The sequence below is a fragment of the Pseudoliparis swirei genome, chromosome 24 (genome assembly GCF_029220125.1).
Source record: "Pseudoliparis swirei isolate HS2019 ecotype Mariana Trench chromosome 24, NWPU_hadal_v1, whole genome shotgun sequence".
Taxonomy (NCBI): Eukaryota; Metazoa; Chordata; class Actinopteri; order Perciformes; family Liparidae; genus Pseudoliparis; species Pseudoliparis swirei.
Genome location: NC_079411.1, coordinates 18,524,991 through 18,544,217, shown reverse-complemented (window position 1 = coordinate 18,544,217; position 19,227 = coordinate 18,524,991). Strand labels below are relative to the sequence as shown.

At 45.1% G+C, this 19,227-nt stretch overlaps 3 protein-coding genes across 4 annotated transcripts; 1 reads left to right on the top strand and 2 right to left on the bottom strand.

The window, feature by feature from the left end:
* Window positions 1-274: 274 nt before the first annotated feature.
* On the bottom strand, window positions 275-4,648 carry LOC130189860 (arf-GAP with dual PH domain-containing protein 2-like). Its single transcript, XM_056408853.1, has 11 exons — window positions 4,438-4,648; window positions 3,851-3,981; window positions 3,531-3,622; window positions 3,187-3,272; window positions 2,951-3,063; window positions 2,696-2,842; window positions 1,915-1,998; window positions 1,749-1,814; window positions 1,497-1,571; window positions 1,015-1,243; window positions 275-924 (listed from the first exon to the last, which is right to left on the bottom strand). Exons 1-11 carry the CDS (start codon window positions 4,523-4,525, stop codon window positions 896-898), a joined length of 1,140 nt encoding a protein of 379 aa, XP_056264828.1. The 5' UTR covers window positions 4,526-4,648; the 3' UTR covers window positions 275-895.
* A 5,391-nt stretch (window positions 4,649-10,039) lies between these two features.
* Window positions 10,040-13,207, top strand: tefm (transcription elongation factor, mitochondrial). The gene is made up of 5 exons (XM_056408849.1): window positions 10,040-10,576; window positions 11,047-11,540; window positions 12,000-12,149; window positions 12,315-12,493; window positions 12,604-13,207. Exons 1-5 carry the CDS (start codon window positions 10,534-10,536, stop codon window positions 12,866-12,868), a joined length of 1,131 nt encoding a protein of 376 aa, XP_056264824.1. The 5' UTR covers window positions 10,040-10,533; the 3' UTR covers window positions 12,869-13,207.
* On the bottom strand, window positions 13,129-19,125 carry atad5b (ATPase family AAA domain containing 5b). 2 transcript variants are annotated; one of them, XM_056408819.1, is made up of 14 exons: window positions 18,433-19,125; window positions 17,981-18,304; window positions 17,811-17,907; window positions 17,654-17,718; window positions 17,389-17,525; window positions 16,781-16,952; window positions 16,334-16,611; window positions 16,142-16,235; window positions 15,998-16,062; window positions 15,631-15,829; window positions 15,429-15,553; window positions 13,935-14,692; window positions 13,681-13,839; window positions 13,129-13,392 (listed from the first exon to the last, which is right to left on the bottom strand). In XM_056408819.1, the coding sequence occupies exons 1-14, from the start codon at window positions 18,971-18,973 to the stop codon at window positions 13,314-13,316; spliced, it is 3,093 nt and encodes a 1,030-aa protein (XP_056264794.1). In that variant the 5' UTR covers window positions 18,974-19,125; the 3' UTR covers window positions 13,129-13,313. The 2 variants fall into 2 exon arrangements, with proteins under 2 accessions (XP_056264794.1, XP_056264795.1); XM_056408820.1 differs by having other exon boundaries at window positions 13,681-13,794.
* Window positions 19,126-19,227: the final 102 nt, after the last annotated feature.

Here is a 19,227-nt window from a genome sequence, read left to right as displayed (position 1 = left end):
ATGAAGTATTATATTTGAAGATGCTGATTGTTCTAAACGCTTTCTGTGTTTGTAATGTATTCCTAAATCCATGCATTGCTTGACTTGAAATGAAGGAACTGTATCATGTATTATTCATCCAATTAAATTTGAAAACGTAAAAATATTTTTGCGATATTATTCATTATTGAAAATGTATTTGATTTGACAGTAAGTTGTTGTTGTTAACAGACGTTTATACAACTGTGAGGGTACTTTAGTTTGTATCTTAGCACAAGTAAGACATTAGGCCTACTGTGACGTAGCACACATTTATTTACATAATTGCACCACATCACCACACTATAAACACAGGTCTTAAGAATAGAAAAAGCAAGAATCAATTCTCTATAGAATGTATTATACATTATTAAAAGCGTTCACGAAACGTAGTAGACAATTAAAATCAAACGGTGTGTGAAAAAAAGAAATGTATCTTTTCAAAATGTGCAAACTAAGTGAAATATAAAATACAAAATAACTACAGAACAATTGCAGATTGTTCATTAAAACTTACTCTCACATTGTTTTTAAAATGAATACAATATTTGCTTCCAGTGTATTCAAAAAGTTTTGCAAAGAGTTTGATGTGATGTTATTTTGGCAACAACAATGCAATCAACTCAAGCCTCTGAGCAGCAGCTTCTCAAGAGGTCACAAGGTCACGCAAGGTGGAATCAGTCTGTGCAAAGTGGTGTCAGTGGTGTCGAACTGCTGTGTCCGTAAAAGTGAGTGTTACTCCAACTTTATATTTTTCCATCACTGACTCTGGTTCAGGATTATCTTTTGGAAGCAAAAGCTTTCTCTCTGTTATGTCCATAAATGAAGACTTCTTGCATCTTGAACTTCTGCAATCCAACAGGTACAACTGCTCCAGTCATTTCTTCCTTTTCATGGTGGCTTCGTCTATCCCAAAGAAGGAAAGGAAGGAAGAGTTAGGAGTGGGATCCCACATGTTACACTGGAAGGTAGTTATTGAGAACAACAGTGTCTTACTAGCGTAGTCCTCTGATGTCATAGGTTGAGAGATGACCTTCCTGAAGGCCTCCAACCACTCCTTCTGCTCCTGCTCCTGCTCGCACATGAAGACAAACTCCCTCTCCGGCGTGTGCAGCGTGACGCCGCAGCGCCAGCGGCCTCCTCTCGTGCTCCGCCCGCTGCTCTCTGAAGCGGAGTAGCTATGGCTCTCCGTGCCGATGAAGACGGCCCCCAACTCAGAAGCATCCTGACGGGGACAATCAACATCACTCAGCGAAAACCACCTATCCTTTCATTTCATATCAGGCAATTAAACGTCGGCGTATTTTCCTGGAAATGTCATCCACTCCCAAAATATTAGCCTGCATTTGATTTAAATGCATAATCATTGTATTTCTTCTCAAACCAAATGTTAGCCTTGTTTCCTAATGTTGTAAATATGCACACAAATGTAGTTTCTACACACATTGTGGACTCTGTGGTTGTTCTCTGCTAATTACCAGTGGATTTTTAAAATAAAGAAGCTTTCTGTTCATCGAGCACAGCGTGAACCACCTCTTCTTGAATGACTCCCGCTGCTAAAAACACACACACACAAATACACACACAGAGACAGAAACACATAGCGATAAAGAGAGAGAGTGAGAGAGCGACATAGAGGCAGAGAGAGAGAATTTATCAAATGTAAATTGTGAGGTACAAAAAGTATAAATGAATCAAATTTGTTCCCGTAACAAACTCAGATAATTGACGAACCGTTGGGCCAGTTTTTCCATGTACCCCTCCTTCAGGCAATGTCCCGTTATCTGAGGCACTAACTGTGCAAAGAGACGCAGGTAACACCGTTAGATGAACAAAAGCTGCACCTGCACTTTGATAATCTCTCCGAGCTAAAGATGTTATGAAATTTCGTCTCACGTCATTGTCTCGAAGAGTGGGATGCTTCTTCTGGAGGTACGCCAGACGTGTCGCCCGAAGAGCGTTGAACAAGGACACAATTACCTGCAAGGCAGGTATTGAAGAGCATATCAGGAGGATAGAATCCGCATCCATGCACGTGTACGACAGTGTGTGAGTGAAAAGAGAGCTTTAAAAACAAGGATAGCTGATCATAGAAGCTATATTTTACTCTCACACACACACGCACGCACACACACACACGTGTTAATAATAACACACAATGCTATTGTGTGGAGATTTTCCACACAACGTCTGTAGCAGCTAAAACTCCCTTAGTGTCATCAGTAGATGTTTCTTGACATTTCCATTTGTTTAACCACTCTTAGACGGAAAGAACGAGTCTACGCTTGTAGTGTGTTTCAACAACGGTAGAAAACAGTGAGTTCGCTCCGTTCTTTTTACTAAATTCTGGTGCAACCGTGAAACAAGTCCCCCGTTGATACATCAATGCGCGAGCTCAATACGTCACAACTCACCTCTGATTATTCTAAACAATGCAAACTATAACATACAATTATGCAATCACTATATCACGAACAAAATATAAATATGAATCTAAATAATATAGTATCTAAATCTGAGTGTAAATTACAATTACAATTACAATATGGAAAATGGCACTAACAACGTCCATAAGTTCACAGTGTTGGTGTTTCTACTTCTCGTCTTTGAGACACACCTCGCCTCTGATGTGAGACTCAAATGTACTGCCAGACATTGAAGTGCACCTCCGACCCACCTGTCCATTTTCGTGATAAACGAACAGATTCCTTGTGCGTTTGTCGTGCATGTAGGAGATCTGCAGACCGTGCGCGTGGCAGATCTTCTCCGGCTGGAAGACTGCATTGAAGTCCTTCATGGAGATGACGGCTTTGGGAAGCTTGGACTGGATCAGGGAAGGATTTCACAAGATTAGAATCAAAAGGGAGTCGGACTGTAACCCATGTACGCTCAGAAAACATTGCGGGCTACATGGTGATGTGGTGAAACTCACATCCTCTTTTATAAAGTATCTGAGGGTGAAGTCTTTCCGGGACAGCAGGAAGATCCTCTTTAAAAACTGTTTGTTGTCTTTGCCCTTCTTCCATAGTGTGGACTCAAACTGGTCTGGGTTGGATACATCAAATTAATAAAAGGGATGAAGAGCAACTAAACGTCTTAAAGAATCATAAAACATAACAATGCGAGAATATATTTGTTCCCAATGTTAATATAACGGCAGTTAGTTACCTGAGCAATAAGCTTGTTGTGGGTAGTTTTCTCCTGTGAATTCTCTTCTTTCATACTTTGCACGGATCCATTGATCCTTAAGAACCCTACAAACAAAGCATTATTGTTTCCTCATGGATGAAAGACAAGTGTTTGAATAAATACCAGAAAATGTGTCGACCTGTCCCTGATTGGATGAGTCTAATGTATGTCGAGTGACAGCTCCACATTGGGAACCAACTCAGTCTTTGTTCCTCTTTCTGTACCTTTCCACACCAATTCACTAAAAATACACTTCACTTTTCTCTTCCATTGTGCTGACGAGGTGAATAGAGAGTGAGGGAGAGTGAGCGCCGGTCACTTACACACAGTCTTTATGTTGCGGCCGATAGAAGAAGGCCGGGACACACTTCTCATAAATGGCCTTGGCTGCAGAATTTCCCCTCTCACGCATGAACTGAAACCACAAGATGGGAGATACCACTAGTCACAACGACCCTTCAAAATAAATGGGGGGTGAACCCCAACACATAAAAACTGATTCAAAATATGAATACATGAGAATATTATCCCAGTATTTAAGTAGGTTGTGGAATTTCCAATATAAAAAATGTATTAAACAAATGACACTTTTTATTTACTATTAGCTAGCCATATGAAATGAATACAAACTACAAAACGATACCTGAACGAGTGAATCGTCCCAGAAATCCAGACGTATGGATTTCACTTTGCTGATATCAGACAAGTTGCGATGAATCCCCGAGCAATTCAGGCACACAAAGATACCAATAGTGTAGGAGGCCCAGTCAGGCTCTGTGGGCAAAAGGACGTATGATAATAATGATATATATATATTGTATATATATATATATATATATATATATATCCACACATATACTGTATACATGTAATGAGTTCAAACCACATAACAGCCACCACTTCCCCTTATGAAAGATGCTTATGAGTTATAAAACATGACTTGGCTATGCAATATGTCATTGGAGATAGTTCTGTTAACAAACATCTCGTGGCCTGATGGCGCAGGTTACTTTTCTTTTTCATAATGTTTCTAACTTGAATTCTTAAAACATGTTTACTCACACTGAAATCTGGTATGGTGTTTTTTGACTAAACATGTGTTGTTGGAAATCAATCAAAACAATGTGGCTTTCATATCTAAATACATTTGAAATTTCCCCACTGTGGGACGAATAAAGGTAGGCTATATATCATATCATATCATATATTGTTGTTAAGAATCGGGCTCACCAGGAATTCCACAGTCAGCACACGTGCTGTTACCGGGCTGTCGCACCAAATCGAGCAGCATTTTGTTGTTTCGGTCCAGACTGGCCATGGGGGATGCTAGTTGGCTTCGCTCAGTTTGACAGCAGAGTCCCAATTAAAGAGCAGAAAGCTATAGACTCCATATTGAACCCAAACATGGACGGTGCAGTGCTGCTCTGCTGCGCAGCAGGTGAAAAACACAACTTCTTCTCAGTGGCCAGTGGCCCAGCATTTCCTCTTACCAGCACAGCATCATGAGGTTCATTGTTCTGCAACACAAACGGTCTAGAAATAACAGAAAGGAAGTGGAGCTCACGTCACCGTGTAACAGGGGGGCTGGCTGGCTGACTGACTGGCTGCCTGACTGACTGACTGGCTGACTGGCTGCCTGGCTGGCTGACTGACTGACTGGTGTGTTGCTCACAACTTTGCGTTTGACTGGAAGGAAGTTTTGTTCATTAATTTAAAATAATTAAAATGCAGGGTAGACTTTACAAACACATCTATTCATTATATAGGAGGCTTTTGGATAAGTACATTGAAACAAACACCCTCTCTATACAACATTTAATAATGCTTTGTCCCCCAACTTATTAGAGCTTTTGTTAAATGGAAGTGACATATAATTCCCCGTAGAAATCCATTTCACTTCAACCAGAGCAGAGGGTCAATGCGGACGCTGTGCACGCTCTGTGTGTGTTTACGCGTACGTGTGTGCGTGTGTGTGTGTGTGTGTGTGTGTGTGCGTGTGTGTCCTTTAAAGACTTGTACATAGTCCCGCCTCTTTCATCGTTTGTTCCACTTCCGGCTTTGTCCTTGAACTTTTGGTTCCTTAAAGATGGGAACACAATCACGCTTCCATGGTTTTGTTGAAAACTGTATATTTTTAGACCATGGATCCTATGTTTTGGAGTCAAGTGCAACAACTACTATACCCCTTAGTTATTATATTCCACATCTGGTAGTCTGTGGTGCTATTTTAATGTAGGCTACTGCAGTGCACAGTAATAAATGGTGTTTCTAATATAAAATCTACCGTTTCTTAAATAAATTGGGTATATACTCATTAAAAGTACGATTAGAGCCAGAGCCTTTAGTTAACACGCTCCTCTCTTATGGAACCAGCTCCCACTTTCAGTCCGGGGGGCAGCAGTCAACACATTTAAGAGTAGACTTAAGACTTTCCTCTTTAATAGCGCTTATAGTTAGGGCTGAATGAAGGGTTGCCCTGATCCAGCCCTTAGATATGCTGCTCTAGGCCCAGACCGTTGGGGACATCTTAGGATAGCTTTGCTTTTATCATTGCAATTCTACTCAGTAGGGGCGAGATCCCCCTAGCGACGCTGGCACTCAGTGGCACCTCAGTGGCAAGTCTGTGGCAAGTGCCGCTCGGTGCCAGTACTCAGCGACAACTCTGGCACCTCACTGGCACCTCACTGGCAACTCACTGGCACCTCACTGGCACCTCACTGGCTTTCACTGGCAAGTCTGTGGCAAGTGCCACAGACTTGCATAGATAATGTATTTTTTTAGACTTACTTACAATATGCAATAAGATATTGCTGTACAATACTGCTGGACTATATTGAATATTGTTTTGCTACTAGGTTTCACTTCGTAATATATTAGACTTATATACCATGATATGTATAATGTACCCGCCTTTCTTTAATAATAAAAAATATATAATTATTTTTTTTACCATGTCATACTGTTATACCTCCATGAAATTCTCCTTTGAGGAGATGCCACTGTTAGTCTAAAGTTTAAGCACTGGCACTCAGTGACACTTGGCACTTGCCATCAGTTGCCAGCAGTTGCCAGCAGTTGCCAGCAGATGCCACTACTAGTCAAAAGTGCCACTACTGGTTAAAAGTGCCACTACTAGTTAAAAAGTGCCACTACTAGTCAAAAGTGCCAGCAGGCGGAGGGTCGGCGCGGTGGCGAGTCTGCGACGATTTAGTGACAAGCTCCACTGAAGTGCCCGGACAGCGGAAGAAATCACTTTCATGATCACAGAATGGAGGAGCGGTCACTTACACACAGTCTTTATGTTGCGGCCGATAGAAGAAGGCCGACACACTTCTCATAAATGGCCTTGGCTGCAGAATTTCCTCTCACGCATGAACTGAAACCACAAGATGGGAGATACCACTAGTCACAACGACCCTTCAAAATAAATGGGGGGTGAACCCCAACACATAAAAACTGATTCAAAATATGAATACATGAGAATATTATCCCAGTATTTAAGTAGGTTGTGGAATTTCCAATATAAAAAATGTATTAAACAAATGACACTTTTTATTTACTATTAGCTAGCCATATGAAATGAATACAAACTACAAAACGATACCTGAACGAGTGAATCGTCCCAGAAATCCAGACGTATGGATTTCACTTTGCTGATATCAGACAAGTTGCGATGAATCCCCGAGCAATTCAGGCACACAAAGATACCAATAGTATAGGAGGCCCAGTCAGGCTCTGTGGGCAAAAGGACGTATGATAATAATGATATATATATATTGTATATATATATATATATATATACTATATATATATCCACACATATACTGTATACATGTAATGAGTTCAAACCACATAACAGCCACCACTTCCCCTTATGAAAGATGCTTATGAGTTATAAAACATGACTTGGCTATGCAATATGTCATTGGAGATAGTTCTGTTAACAAACATCTCGTGGCCTGATGGCGCAGGTTACTTTTCTTTTTCATAATGTTTCTAACTTGAATTCTTAAAACATGTTTACTCACACTGAAATCTGGTATGGTGTTTTTTGACTAAACATGTGTTGTTGGAAATCAATCAAAACAATGTGGCTTTCATATCTAAATACATTTGAAATTTCCCCACTGTGGGACGAATAAAGGTAGGCTATATATCATATCATATCATATCATATCATATCATATATTGTTGTTAAGAATCGGGCTCACCAGGAATTCCACAGTCAGCACACGTGCTGTTACCGGGCTGTCGCACCAAATCGAGCAGCATTTTGTTGTTTCGGTCCAGACTGGCCATGGGGGACGCTAGTTGGCTTCGCTCAGTTTGACAGCAGAGTCCCAATTAAAGAGCAGAAAGCTATAGACTCCATATTGAACCCAAACATGGACGGTGCAGTGCTGCTCTGCTGCGCAGCAGGTGAAAAACACAACTTCTTCTCAGTGGCCAGTGGCCCAGCATTTCCTCTTACCAGCACAGCATCATGAGGTTCATTGTTCTGCAACACAAACGGTCTAGAAATAACAGAAAGGAAGTGGAGCTCACGTCACCGTGTAACAGGGGGGCTGGCTGGCTGACTGACTGGCTGCCTGACTGACTGACTGGCTGACTGGCTGCCTGGCTGGCTGACTGACTGACTGGTGTGTTGCTCACAACTTTGCGTTTGACTGGAAGGGAAGTTTTGTTCATTAATTTAAAATAATTAAAATGCAGGGTAGACTTTACAAACACATCTATTCATTATATAGGAGGCTTTTGGATAAGTACATTGAAACAAACACCCTCTCTATACAACATTTAATAATGCTTTGTCCCCCAACTTATTAGAGCTTTTGTTAAATGGAAGTGACATATAATTCCCCGTAGAAATCCATTTAACTTCAACCAGAGCAGAGGGTCAATGCGGACGCTGTGCACGCTCTGTGTGTGTTTACGCGTACGTGTGTGCGTGTGTGTGTGTGTGTGTGTGTGTCCTTTAAAGACTTGTACATAGTCCCGCCTCTTTCATCGTTTGTTCCACTTCCGGCTTTGTCCTTGAACTTTTGGTTCCTTACAGATGGGAACACAATCACGCTTCCATGGTTTTGTTGAAAACTGTATATTTTTAGACCATGGATCCTATGTTTTGGAGTCAAGTGCAACAACTACTATACCACTTAGTTATTATATTCCACATCTGGTAGTCTGTGGTGCTATTTTAATGTAGGCTACTGCAGTGCACAGTAATAAATGGTGTTTCTAATATAAAATCTACCGTTTCTTAAATAAATTGGGTATATACTCATTAAAAGTACGATTAGAGCCAGAGCCTTTAGTTAACACGCTCCTCTCTTATGGAACCAGCTCCCACTTTCAGTCCGGGGGGCAGACACAGTCGACACATTTAAGAGTAGACTTAAGACTTTCCTCTTTAATAGCGCTTATAGTTAGGGCTGAATGAAGGGTTGCCCTGATCCAGCGCTTAGATATGCTGCTCTAGGCCCAGACCGTTGGGGACATCTTAGGATAGCTTTGCCTTTATCATTGCAATTCTACTATATCCAGTGTTGCTGTTATTTTTGTGCATTTCACCAGGGCTCTCAAGTCTCACGCATTGAGCGTGAGACTCACGCATTTCGGGAGAGAGGGCGAGTGCAATCACTGGCACCGACAACTCAATGGCAACTCACTGGCAACTCACTGGCAAGTCTGTGGCAAGTGCCGCTCGGTGCCAGTACTCAGCGACAACTCACTGGCACCTCACTGGCACCTCAGTGGCACCTCAGTGGCAAGTCTGTGGCAAGTGCCACAGACTTGCATAGATAATGTATTTTTTTAGACTTACTTACAATATGCAATATGATATTGCTGTACAATACTGCTGTACTATATTGCATATTGTTTTGCTACTACTACGTTTCACTTCGTAATATATAACACTTATATACCATGATATGTATAATGTACCCGCCTTTCTTTAATAATAAAGAATATATAATTAATTTTTTTACCATGTCATACTGTTATACCTCCATGAAATTCTCCTTTGAGGAGATGCCACTGTTAGTCTAAAGTTTAAGCACTGGCACTCAGTGACACTTGCCAGCAGTTGCCAGCAGATGCCGCAGCTAGTCAAAAAGTGCCACGACTAGTTAAAAGGTGCCACAGCTAGTCAAAAAGTGCCAGCGGACGGAGGGTCGGCCAGGCGCGTCTGAGGCATGTCTGCGCATTGACAAGTCTGCGACGACTCAGTGACAAGCTTCACTGAAGTGCCCGGACAGCGGAATAAATCACTTTCATGATCACAGAATGGAGGAGCTGCGGTTTAGCTAGATAGATAGATAGCTAAAATAGCTAGATACACAGATGGATATATATATATATTGTCTTTTTGTAGACACTTACTTACAATATGCAATAAGATAGTGCTGTACATTACTGCTGTACTGTATTTATTATTGTTTTGCTACTACTACGTTTCACTTCGTAACCTATTACACTTATATACCATGATATTGTAACGTCTCGGACGTTATGGCACTGATGACACGGAGACGGGACGACGTTATTAATCCTCCCTTTATTAGGCATCCACCAACACAGACAGCGTGCTCCTCTCAGTTTAGCAGCTCGAACGTCAACAACAACGGTTCCCGTCAACCACCCTTAACTTCCGTTTTCCGACAGGTTAACCCCGCCTCCCCTCTACTCCGCCAATCACAGGCACGCCCCCTCGACCAGCACGCACGGTGCCACACTGTGATTGACAGCCACTTCACCGTCAACAACTTTCTTCGGCTCGATGCCGGCGCGCGCAACGGTCAGCTGTATCGGGTGCTGATGGAAATCTCACGCTTGCCTGTCTTCAAAACTTGAGAGCCCTGTTTCACATATATCATATGTTTACAGATTGTAAAGTCCTCCGAGACAAGTGTGTAATTGTTGGCTCCACAAAATCAACTGAATTGAATTAACACTATGCATTAGCGCAGTAATCGGCACTATATGAATGAGTGCAATGAAGCTGTAAACACAATGAAGACCCGTGGTGTTGTGTCGAAGGCTGTCCCTTCCCCGAAACCTAAACCAATAATTTATATATGATTTTATTTGTGATCCCCTTTAATATTAGTTTTTATTTATATATACACCTAACCCCTCAGTGGGGTGCTACTGTTTTATCAGGAGGGAAACACTTTCAACCGGGGAGCGAACTTTCACACGACTCCGGAACCATTGCAGCGATGTTCGTTGTTTCCTACCCGGCGGGTTAAAAACCGTCGGACAACAACCAGAAAGGGCACCGTTGTGCAACCTATATGAGGTTGTATTTAAATTAAACCAATTATGTGGGTCGCCAGGCGATTGCTGTCGTCTGTCGCTCAGATAAGTACGTTGTGTAGAAACATTGTTTTCGCTGTTACGTTTATTTCATTGGCAAACTAGCAGCGTTAAGATAACTAATGTAACTTAGCTAGTTAGCTGTTAGTTTAGAATATACACTTTTATTAATCCCCAAGGGGAAATTAGTTCTCTGCATTTAACCCATCCTTAGTTATTAAGGAGCAGTGGGCTGCGGTGAAGCAACTGGGGGTTCAGTGCCTTGCTCAAGGACACTTCAACTTGCAACTAATGGGGAGAGCGGGGATCGAACCCACAACCCTGCGGTTGCAGGACGGCCCTCTTACCCCACTGAGCTAAAGCCGCCCATGATAGTGTTCCTGTTGTAGACTATATTTTGACTTTACAAAGCCTTTGAGTCTGACCGCCGTTCACAGTGACTTTAAGTTAACTATTGGGAGGGACATGTTGGACACGTGACCGCGGGCTCATTTGACCACGGCTCGTGTCTCCCTGCAGGTCGGCATGCCGGACAGCCCGGCTTGTTCCGCCGCCCTCGGCACGGCTGCCTCCCAGAGCTGGAGCTGCGGTACCTGCAGTGCACATGCTGCTGGCGGAGCCGGGCCCCCGTGGCGGGCTTCGAGACCCTGAACCACACCCTGTCCTCCTCCGCGTCGGAGCCATGCGAGGAGGACGACGACGACCTGTCCCTGGACGCCTGCTACACCTGCGAGCAGCGGGCCGCCATCCTCCTGCTGCTCAACACCGGCACGCAGCTGGAGCTGGCGGGCGTGAAGCTCCTCAGGGGCCGCAAATCGCTCAACATCGTGGAGCACAGGACTAAACACGGGCCCTTCAGGACCCTGGAGAGCGTGGTCAACGTGCCGCTGCTGAAGCACAAAAGTGCCATCACGGTGTTCAACTCTATTCTCAACCCGGTGAACAAAGAGAGGAAAGTGAAGATTCAGTTGGCAAAGTTCATCAGGCCGAAAGTTGACAGGTCCTTGCTGGAGGTGAGGTCCTTGTCCATGAGGTGGGAGTTTTAGGCAGGAGTCTTTGAGAGGGGTGGCAAAGTAGAGACTCATTGTGCCTAGTATGGCCATATGTTTAAGTAAAAAAATAATAAAAAGGCTAGATCTTGCACATCCAATTGATAGTTTCTTCTTCTACCCTCCTTACCTGGCAAAAAAGCCAGCCTTTAAAACTCTACACCACCCGTTTGCTCCTTTAAAAAAAAAAAGTGCCAAGATCACTCAACTAATGGCCCTCCCGTTAACTCTCAATCAAGCTTTCTGTGAACCACAACATATATTGTGGTTGCTTTCGCGCGGCGTGCTGCAATTCCTGTGACCAATTAACTGTTGGGCAATCTAATATTTGACAACCAGGCGATGGATCCAGCCTTTGTCTGTTCAGTTGTCTTCGTTAATTCATTTTGGCCGCCGGTCATAATTCTGTATTCGTTTCCTCAGGAGGCCAGTAATGTTGTGTCACTCGTATGTGGGACTAATAAAATCGCCTGGGCTCATGTGGACCGGGAGATGGCGGTGCTGGATTGGCGAGAGCTGGACTGTCCAAACTTCCTGAAGGGAACATACATGGCTTATTCTTACTTAAATGATGTGAGCATAAACACCAAAGTTCATATTATTGAAATTGTGCACAGAAAATAGTTGATTACATTTTCATAAAGAAACTATAGAACACCTGTTGTCCGTTAGTTTTAGCATTTCCTTTAACATCAACATGGAACTTAACAGAATAATACTTGATTTCTCTTCCATTAGGTGTCTGCGGCCGTGGCGCTCCTCCCGTCAGCTGACTTCTACATAATTGAGAAATCCTCCATCTCCGTTCAGAATACGGCCCTGTTCCCCATCATGGCCCACATGAGGACTGTGGAGGCCATGTTGTTCGCTCTGCTGGAGCCCAGAAACGTACCACCCGATTCAAACATTCCTCCAAGGTTTGTTTGACTGTACAAACCCTTTAAACAAGTATATATATATTCTTTTCTTTGTTGCAACTGTTTGAAATGGGTAATTGTTCACCAACTGACCATTTCCCTCCTTCCAGAGTTTTGAACATGATGCGCACCGCTGTGGGACGTCACTTCGGACTCATGGTGGGCGAGTCGCGGACCAGTGGCGCTCAGGCGGTGCGACAGCTGATGACCGAGTCGGTGACTCAGAGGCGTCCCAGGATAAACTTCCCCCCCGAGCTGCTGGTGAAGCACAGGAATTCTTTCCAGATGGGCAGCAGGAGAGGAGGGGAGGAACTCTGCGACGCTCTGCTCCAGGCGGTGACTTTTTATGAGCTCCTCAGTGACTCTTCCAGTTAGCCGCCACGTGGATCGGTCTCTAACCATGGCACTCGGAGCGCTTGTGGACTTGAACCCACAATTTACCTCTTGGAACAGATTTTGTGGCGATTCGCGGCACATTTTAAAGTGTTGAACAACGATATTGTTTATGTTTAATTTGGACACTTGGAAGTCAATGCTGTCTGCCATCTTCCCACGGTCTGTTTCACGCCTCTTTGGGACTCGCATCAGGAAACCAATGAAAGTGTTTTACTTTCTTAAAAAAAAAATGTACATCCTTTCCAAAAATATTGTTTTATTTTACTTTCAAGAATTAAAAAAAACATACATGTAAATAAAAAAACTGATTTAATTGTCTGAACTGCATAACATTAATTTGACAGTCCTTGGTGGAGACAGTATTCAGGTTTAATGAATGCACACTAAAGGCAGTACTGACTGCAGTATGGTGACATCATGTGCTCTATGAGAAGTCTTCAGCCAGGAGTTTAATAGTTGACTTTGAGAGGCCCAGCTGTGTGATGCTCAGGTAGTTCAGACTCCTAATGTGGGGGGACAAATCGTTTGAATCTGGTTTGAAAACATTATTTCGATGTACCAACATTTTATACTACAATTATTCAATTGGAAGACCTAATTGGCAACATTAGTTGGATCTCTAAACTAAAAGGTGATTTTAGTACGGCAGCAGTGCAGTTTGACCGTCAACCTGATGTCATCAGCAAAATTTTTTTTAAACGGTGCACTCGTTCTAAATGATTCACTAAGTGTACCGACGACAGTTGGCCTCCTGAGAAGGAAATTCATCTAAATCCGTATTGTGGCCTCACCTGACTGGCTCCTCTTTCTGCTCCTGCGCTCTCTGCAATCGGCACATGTGGCGGAGGACCGGCATGTAGTCGACAGCGACCGCTCGTCTGTTCCCCAGCAGGCTGAAGGAAGAACTGCAGAGAATGGTCCTGCTCAGCTTGTACCTCCTTTTGGACACACTGGGTGGGGGGGGGGGGGGCGTGGTAGTGAGACACCGGTATCTTCAGTAAAAACTGTTGGAAGGTAAACAATCTGAGATGGAGAGTAGACTCACCGTGGCGCCCACAGCAGTGGTGCGCTAAAGGTGAGGCTCTGTCCTTTCGAAGAGGCTGCTAGTTCCTCCGTCAGCCTTCCCCACCGTGCGTCTCCCAGCTCCCGTCTGTATTGTTGCGCTTCGGTCAACGCCACCGACATCCGCCAACAGCACCGGTGACACCCTAATCCCTCAACAGCCGCCTGAATATCCAATATCCTCTCCTGGCTAAAAGTCCTGCCCGCCTCCTCGACGTCCTCGCGCATCTCATCTAACGAGCCGTCCTTAATCCCGGCTCCGGTCCAGACAAACGGGCCCGAGATGAGCGGTGCCGCGGCAGCTGGTGTTGTGTAATCTAGGTACGACACAAGGTCAAAGAAGTCCGCCAAGGCATCCAAACCGCCGGTCGCTGCTTCGGCTCTGCTCGCTTCCGTCTCATCTCTCGACCGAGCGGCCCTTTGCGGCGATGAGGACGCTCTTTGAGGATGTCGCATCAACGATGTGGCGTCCAACGTTGCTGGGATCCATTTCCTTCTGCCAAGTCTAGACGCCTTAATGGACCTGCTGTGGGTGGCTGGTGCCTTTCCAGTGACCTGTCTGACGTGAGGGTCGATGTCAGAGGGTGCAGGCTTCCTCTGCAGCCCAGGACAAGTCCCCTCGGGCCCCCCGATGGGCAGAAGAAGCTCCAGGTTGCAGTACAGAAGAGGAACGCCTCCTCTCCAGCTCTCAGCTAGGAGCCTCAGGAGCTTGTTCGTCTCTATTTCAGTCCAGACCGGACGCTGTAGAATTCAAAGAAAATATTGACAAATCACATTTTTCAATTATGTAGAAGTCTGGCGTACCGTGCAACGAACAGATCGGGCCCCGTCTACATCCGGGATATGGACACACCGTACACCCCGGCACGTTCGCTCCACAACAGCCAATCGACTTGTGACTCCGTCACTTCGAGCTAATCACTCTACATCCAGACTGTTTGCTGTCCTGGCTCCTCAGTGGTGGAACGAGCTCCCCACTGACATCAGGAAGTCTCTACAGCTTTCGCCGGAAACTAAAAACACATCTTTTCCGACTATATCTAGATTAAGATAGATAGATAGATAGATACTTTATTAATCCCCAAGGGGAAATTTGTCGTGACAGTAGCAGCAACACACAAGAATAAAAACAAAACACAAGATATAAGAAACAGGGATGAAAGATATAGAAGTATACAAGTAAAATAAAAGTAAAATACAAAACAAAATATATATGTAAATATACAACACACATGCATACACAACACACAACAACACTGACAAATCAAATACACAGATTGGCACTTCAGTGGCACTTAAATAGCTCTTATCATGGTACTTTCGTAGTTCGACTATCTTAAAGAAATGTTACTTTCTGTATTCTTCTTGTTCTTAGTTTATACTCTAGGTTGATGCACTTATTGTAAGTCGCTTTGGATAAAAGTGTCTGCTAAATGACATGTAATGTAACAAATCAGCTGAAGACATTAATACTTGCCTTTAGAAGGTTATAAAGTTGGTGTTGGGTCACATGGTGGAAACCCAGCATGCTGGCAGTGCAGCCTGCGTCACACCGAGGCCGTTGGGAGTCTTCATAGTCGCCTCTTTCAGTATCACTCGAGTCTAGTCGAGGGAAAAATAATCCTGGAAATTTGTTTGTTGTTTTGGAAACCCATATCTAATCATTTAGTGCAACTTACAGATTCGCACAGTCGCCTCCTCGGGCGAGCCTCCGCTCAGAGACGACCGCCCCCCGCCACTGTTCACCCAGAGCTGCAGCTGCAGCAGGCAGCGCCTGGCGTCGCCCCGGGACAGCCGGACGAGGCTGCTCACGTCGTCCAGCTCCAGTCGCACGCTCTCAGCCAAGCCCACCAGCTGCAGGTAGCTAACGATGTTCGCCTTGGAGTCATAGATGGAAAGTAGCATCATGTTAAAACTCTTGCTTCATTCTGCATGTCGGGAGCCTTTAGAAGTTCACGGAGCGGCCGGGCCCAGCGCAAACTTTACAAGACAAAGTCTGCGCTGCCGAAAGGCATTTCCCAGCGCACACATACAAATCTAACTCACCGCCGACGGGGTTTTGAAAACGATCTCCTCCAAGCTGCAGCTGAATCTCTCTCTGAAGGAAGGATCTAAGGAAGATGGTCATTGTGTCGGAGCTCGTCCTTAAATCTATTTCTCCTCTAAAAACTACATGGCATGTGCACTTACCAGTGGTGGTCAAGACGACTGGTCTTTTGGTGGTCGTCATGAAAGTCTTGACGGCTGCGAGGAAACCAACGTCGTCATCAAATATGACATCAACCTGGGTGGGAGGGGTCAAACCAGACCAAGTTTGTGTGTGTGTGTGGTCTCATATCTAAACGATACGTCTTGCAGTGTGGGCCCTTTCAGGTGGTTTACCTCTTCAAACAGAATGAGTGACGTGGCCGTCTTTCTGTTCTTTGGCGCCATTGGATCGGAGCCCGGCGGCGACTGATTGCCCGATCCCTCGCCGTCTGGTTTGTGGGACGGCGACGGACTCTTGGCGTGAATGTGATCCGCTTTGGCCTTCACCCTGAAGTAGTTGGCCAGAGTGACCGCGGCTGGACGGAGTTTCCCTTTGCGACTCGAGTGGCCAAACTTCTGGGCCGCTCTATTTTTTGAGGTCGAGGTGACATTTTTGGGGCGCACCGCTTTGCCTGTTGAAGAAAAGAACACAAATGCCTGAAGAACGAGGCCATAACCGTCTAAAACAACACTCAAACCTGATGCCATAAACACTTTACAAAACCCCGTTCAAAGAGATTTCGTTTTACTGTTTGTATTTTAATGAGCTCCATGTCGTCATCATCATTAATAATTTCATACCAGGTAAAGTCTCAGATTTCAGAGTGCAGCTGTTGATGGCGTAGTTGTTGAAGTAGGTGGGTTTCAGTGGGTCCTTCCCCGACATCTCCACCAGGTGGGACTGGGTAGCTTCCTTCAGCTGGGACAGAACTTGGCGGCCATTGCGCTGTGAGGAGCAGTTCACCTCAAATACCTTTTCAATTGAAACAAAAAGACACAAATTTAAGAATTCATCTTATTTAAAATTGTGGTCTCCGGATTATTCTCTACGGTAAAAGCAGCCTAGAATCCTCTGACGCTCATTGGTCCTCTGGTATAAGGGCCACAAAATATTAACATGTTTAACTTTTTTAATCACTTCAGTAATGATTTCCCTGCACCTGCTAACATTACTTGCTGTAGTATTTATCAATATTACAGAAAGTAACTTTATTTCAACCAACACTTTCAAAATGGAACCTGCTTTGGTTTCTTTTCATCGACGAAATGGCCACACAAGGTATTTCTGGATCCTCCATCATCGCAGTCAATGGACAATTCCAATGAGCAACAGAGACGCGTAATAAAAGGGGAAAGGATTCAGATTGGCAGCATGGATACAAAGATATCGTTCGTTTGAATCACCCAACCTTGAAGCCAAGCTCCTGAGCGCAGGCGTACACTGAGGCGGTCTTGCCCACACCAGAGGGTCCCGTGATCAACACGGTGTTGCAGAGGCCCTCCTCGGGCCCGGCCTCACCCTGGAAGTCTCCACAGTCCCACGAGTCTGCACGGGAAACCCTGAGTCATCAAAAGCCACTTGGTTACCCCGCAAGGGGGGCTGTGGCTCATCACAAACCACATTATGAATATAACCCTGTAAAGAAGTTTTCTAAAGTGCCAGCCCGTACATACCGTTGCGGTTTTCTTCTCGTCTACTCTCGTCACGGTCGGCTCTTCGTTTCCATTTCTTCAACCAACTGAATTCCATTGAGAAAAACAAAAACAATAGATTATGCTCAAGGCCAATGTCGGCGAACAGGGTGAAGGCGGTTAATTATACTTAACGAACATTTGCAGTTTCTTAACAGGGGCAGAGTTGCCGATGACTTCACTTGAATGCCGAGGACTGTATTTGTCTGTCCAGAGGACGTCCTCAAAACTGGAATCTAGACAAGAGTTAATTTCCTGCTCTTGAAAAGGGCCTAAAACATGTCAACGAGCAATCGATTAAAAGTTCACCTCTTTGATGGATGCCGGAGGGTTTGGGCGACTGGCTGCGAGATTCTGCGGGATTGATCAACCCAGAGAGCGGCTCCGGGTCTACTGGACTCCCACTTTGCTCCCTCAGTCTGCGAGCCCGACTCAGCTTGTTGCTCCTGGGCTGCAGCTTCTTGACCACCAGGACAGGGCCCTCCTGGACAGCAGACACCAGACGGGGACCCACGCCGAAGGCTTCCTCCGCAGAGAGACTAGACCTGAGACGTTTGGGCCCCCTCTCAGAGCTTTCGTTCCCTCGTTCCCTCTTCTCTTGTAAGGGGTTCTGTGGGGAGCTTATATGTATTGCTTGGGGATAGAGGGGGAAGAGAGAGAGAGAGAGCCTAAATGGTCGTGGCAGCACAGGTTAAATTGGATGAATAATTAATCAAATGAGAAGAAAAAAATCTGAATAACTGCTGCAACAAAATCCTCACCTGTGGGTCCAGAATCCTGCGCTCTCTCCCGCAGAGTGCTGAACACTGTGCTGACTGGGAACGCGGGGTTGGACGCCTGGATGTCTTCCAGACATCTGCGCAGAGCCGAGGACGACAGCCGTCCTCCCCCGGAGCCCCTTCCCTCCGTCGGCCGAGAGACTGTTGATAAACACCGCTGACCTTTCACCCGCTGCACGTCTTCCGTCTGCTTCTCCACCGGCCGACCCGACGCCCCGTCGCCGCTCCATTTGCTTTCGCTGTGTTGTGTTTTACACAAGAAGATTGGCGCGATTTGGACGTGTTTTCCGCAGAAAGTGTCTCTCCGCTCCGGGGGTGGTGCGACTTTTCTGGTTGAGGCGGCGCCCGCAGCGGCAGCATGCGCGTCTTCCGCTGCCAGCGAGGCCCCTATGAACGTCACCCCCTCGGAGGTGCGCGTGGGCAACACATCTTTACATTTCTTGCTCCGTTTGAGTTTGTTTTGCATCGCAAGGAAATCCACATTCAAAGACTCAGTTCTTTGGCGCGTCGCTCTCTGTCGCATGACGCGTCGGTAACGTCAATGTGTGCGACGCTAACAACAACAAATTCAAAAGTATTAATTGTTATTTCAAACCGACCGAGCTAGCTCTCTGTGCATGGTTCGGCTAAGTGCATTAAAACAACTCGTAAAACAAACGTTTGGTTAGTGTTGAATCAAAAACGGCTTTGCTATGACGTTTAAAGCGTGCGACGAGCAGGTTGGGTAGAGCCAAAGATCGTGTATGTAAAAACAAACTCCACCGAGGCTCTTACAGT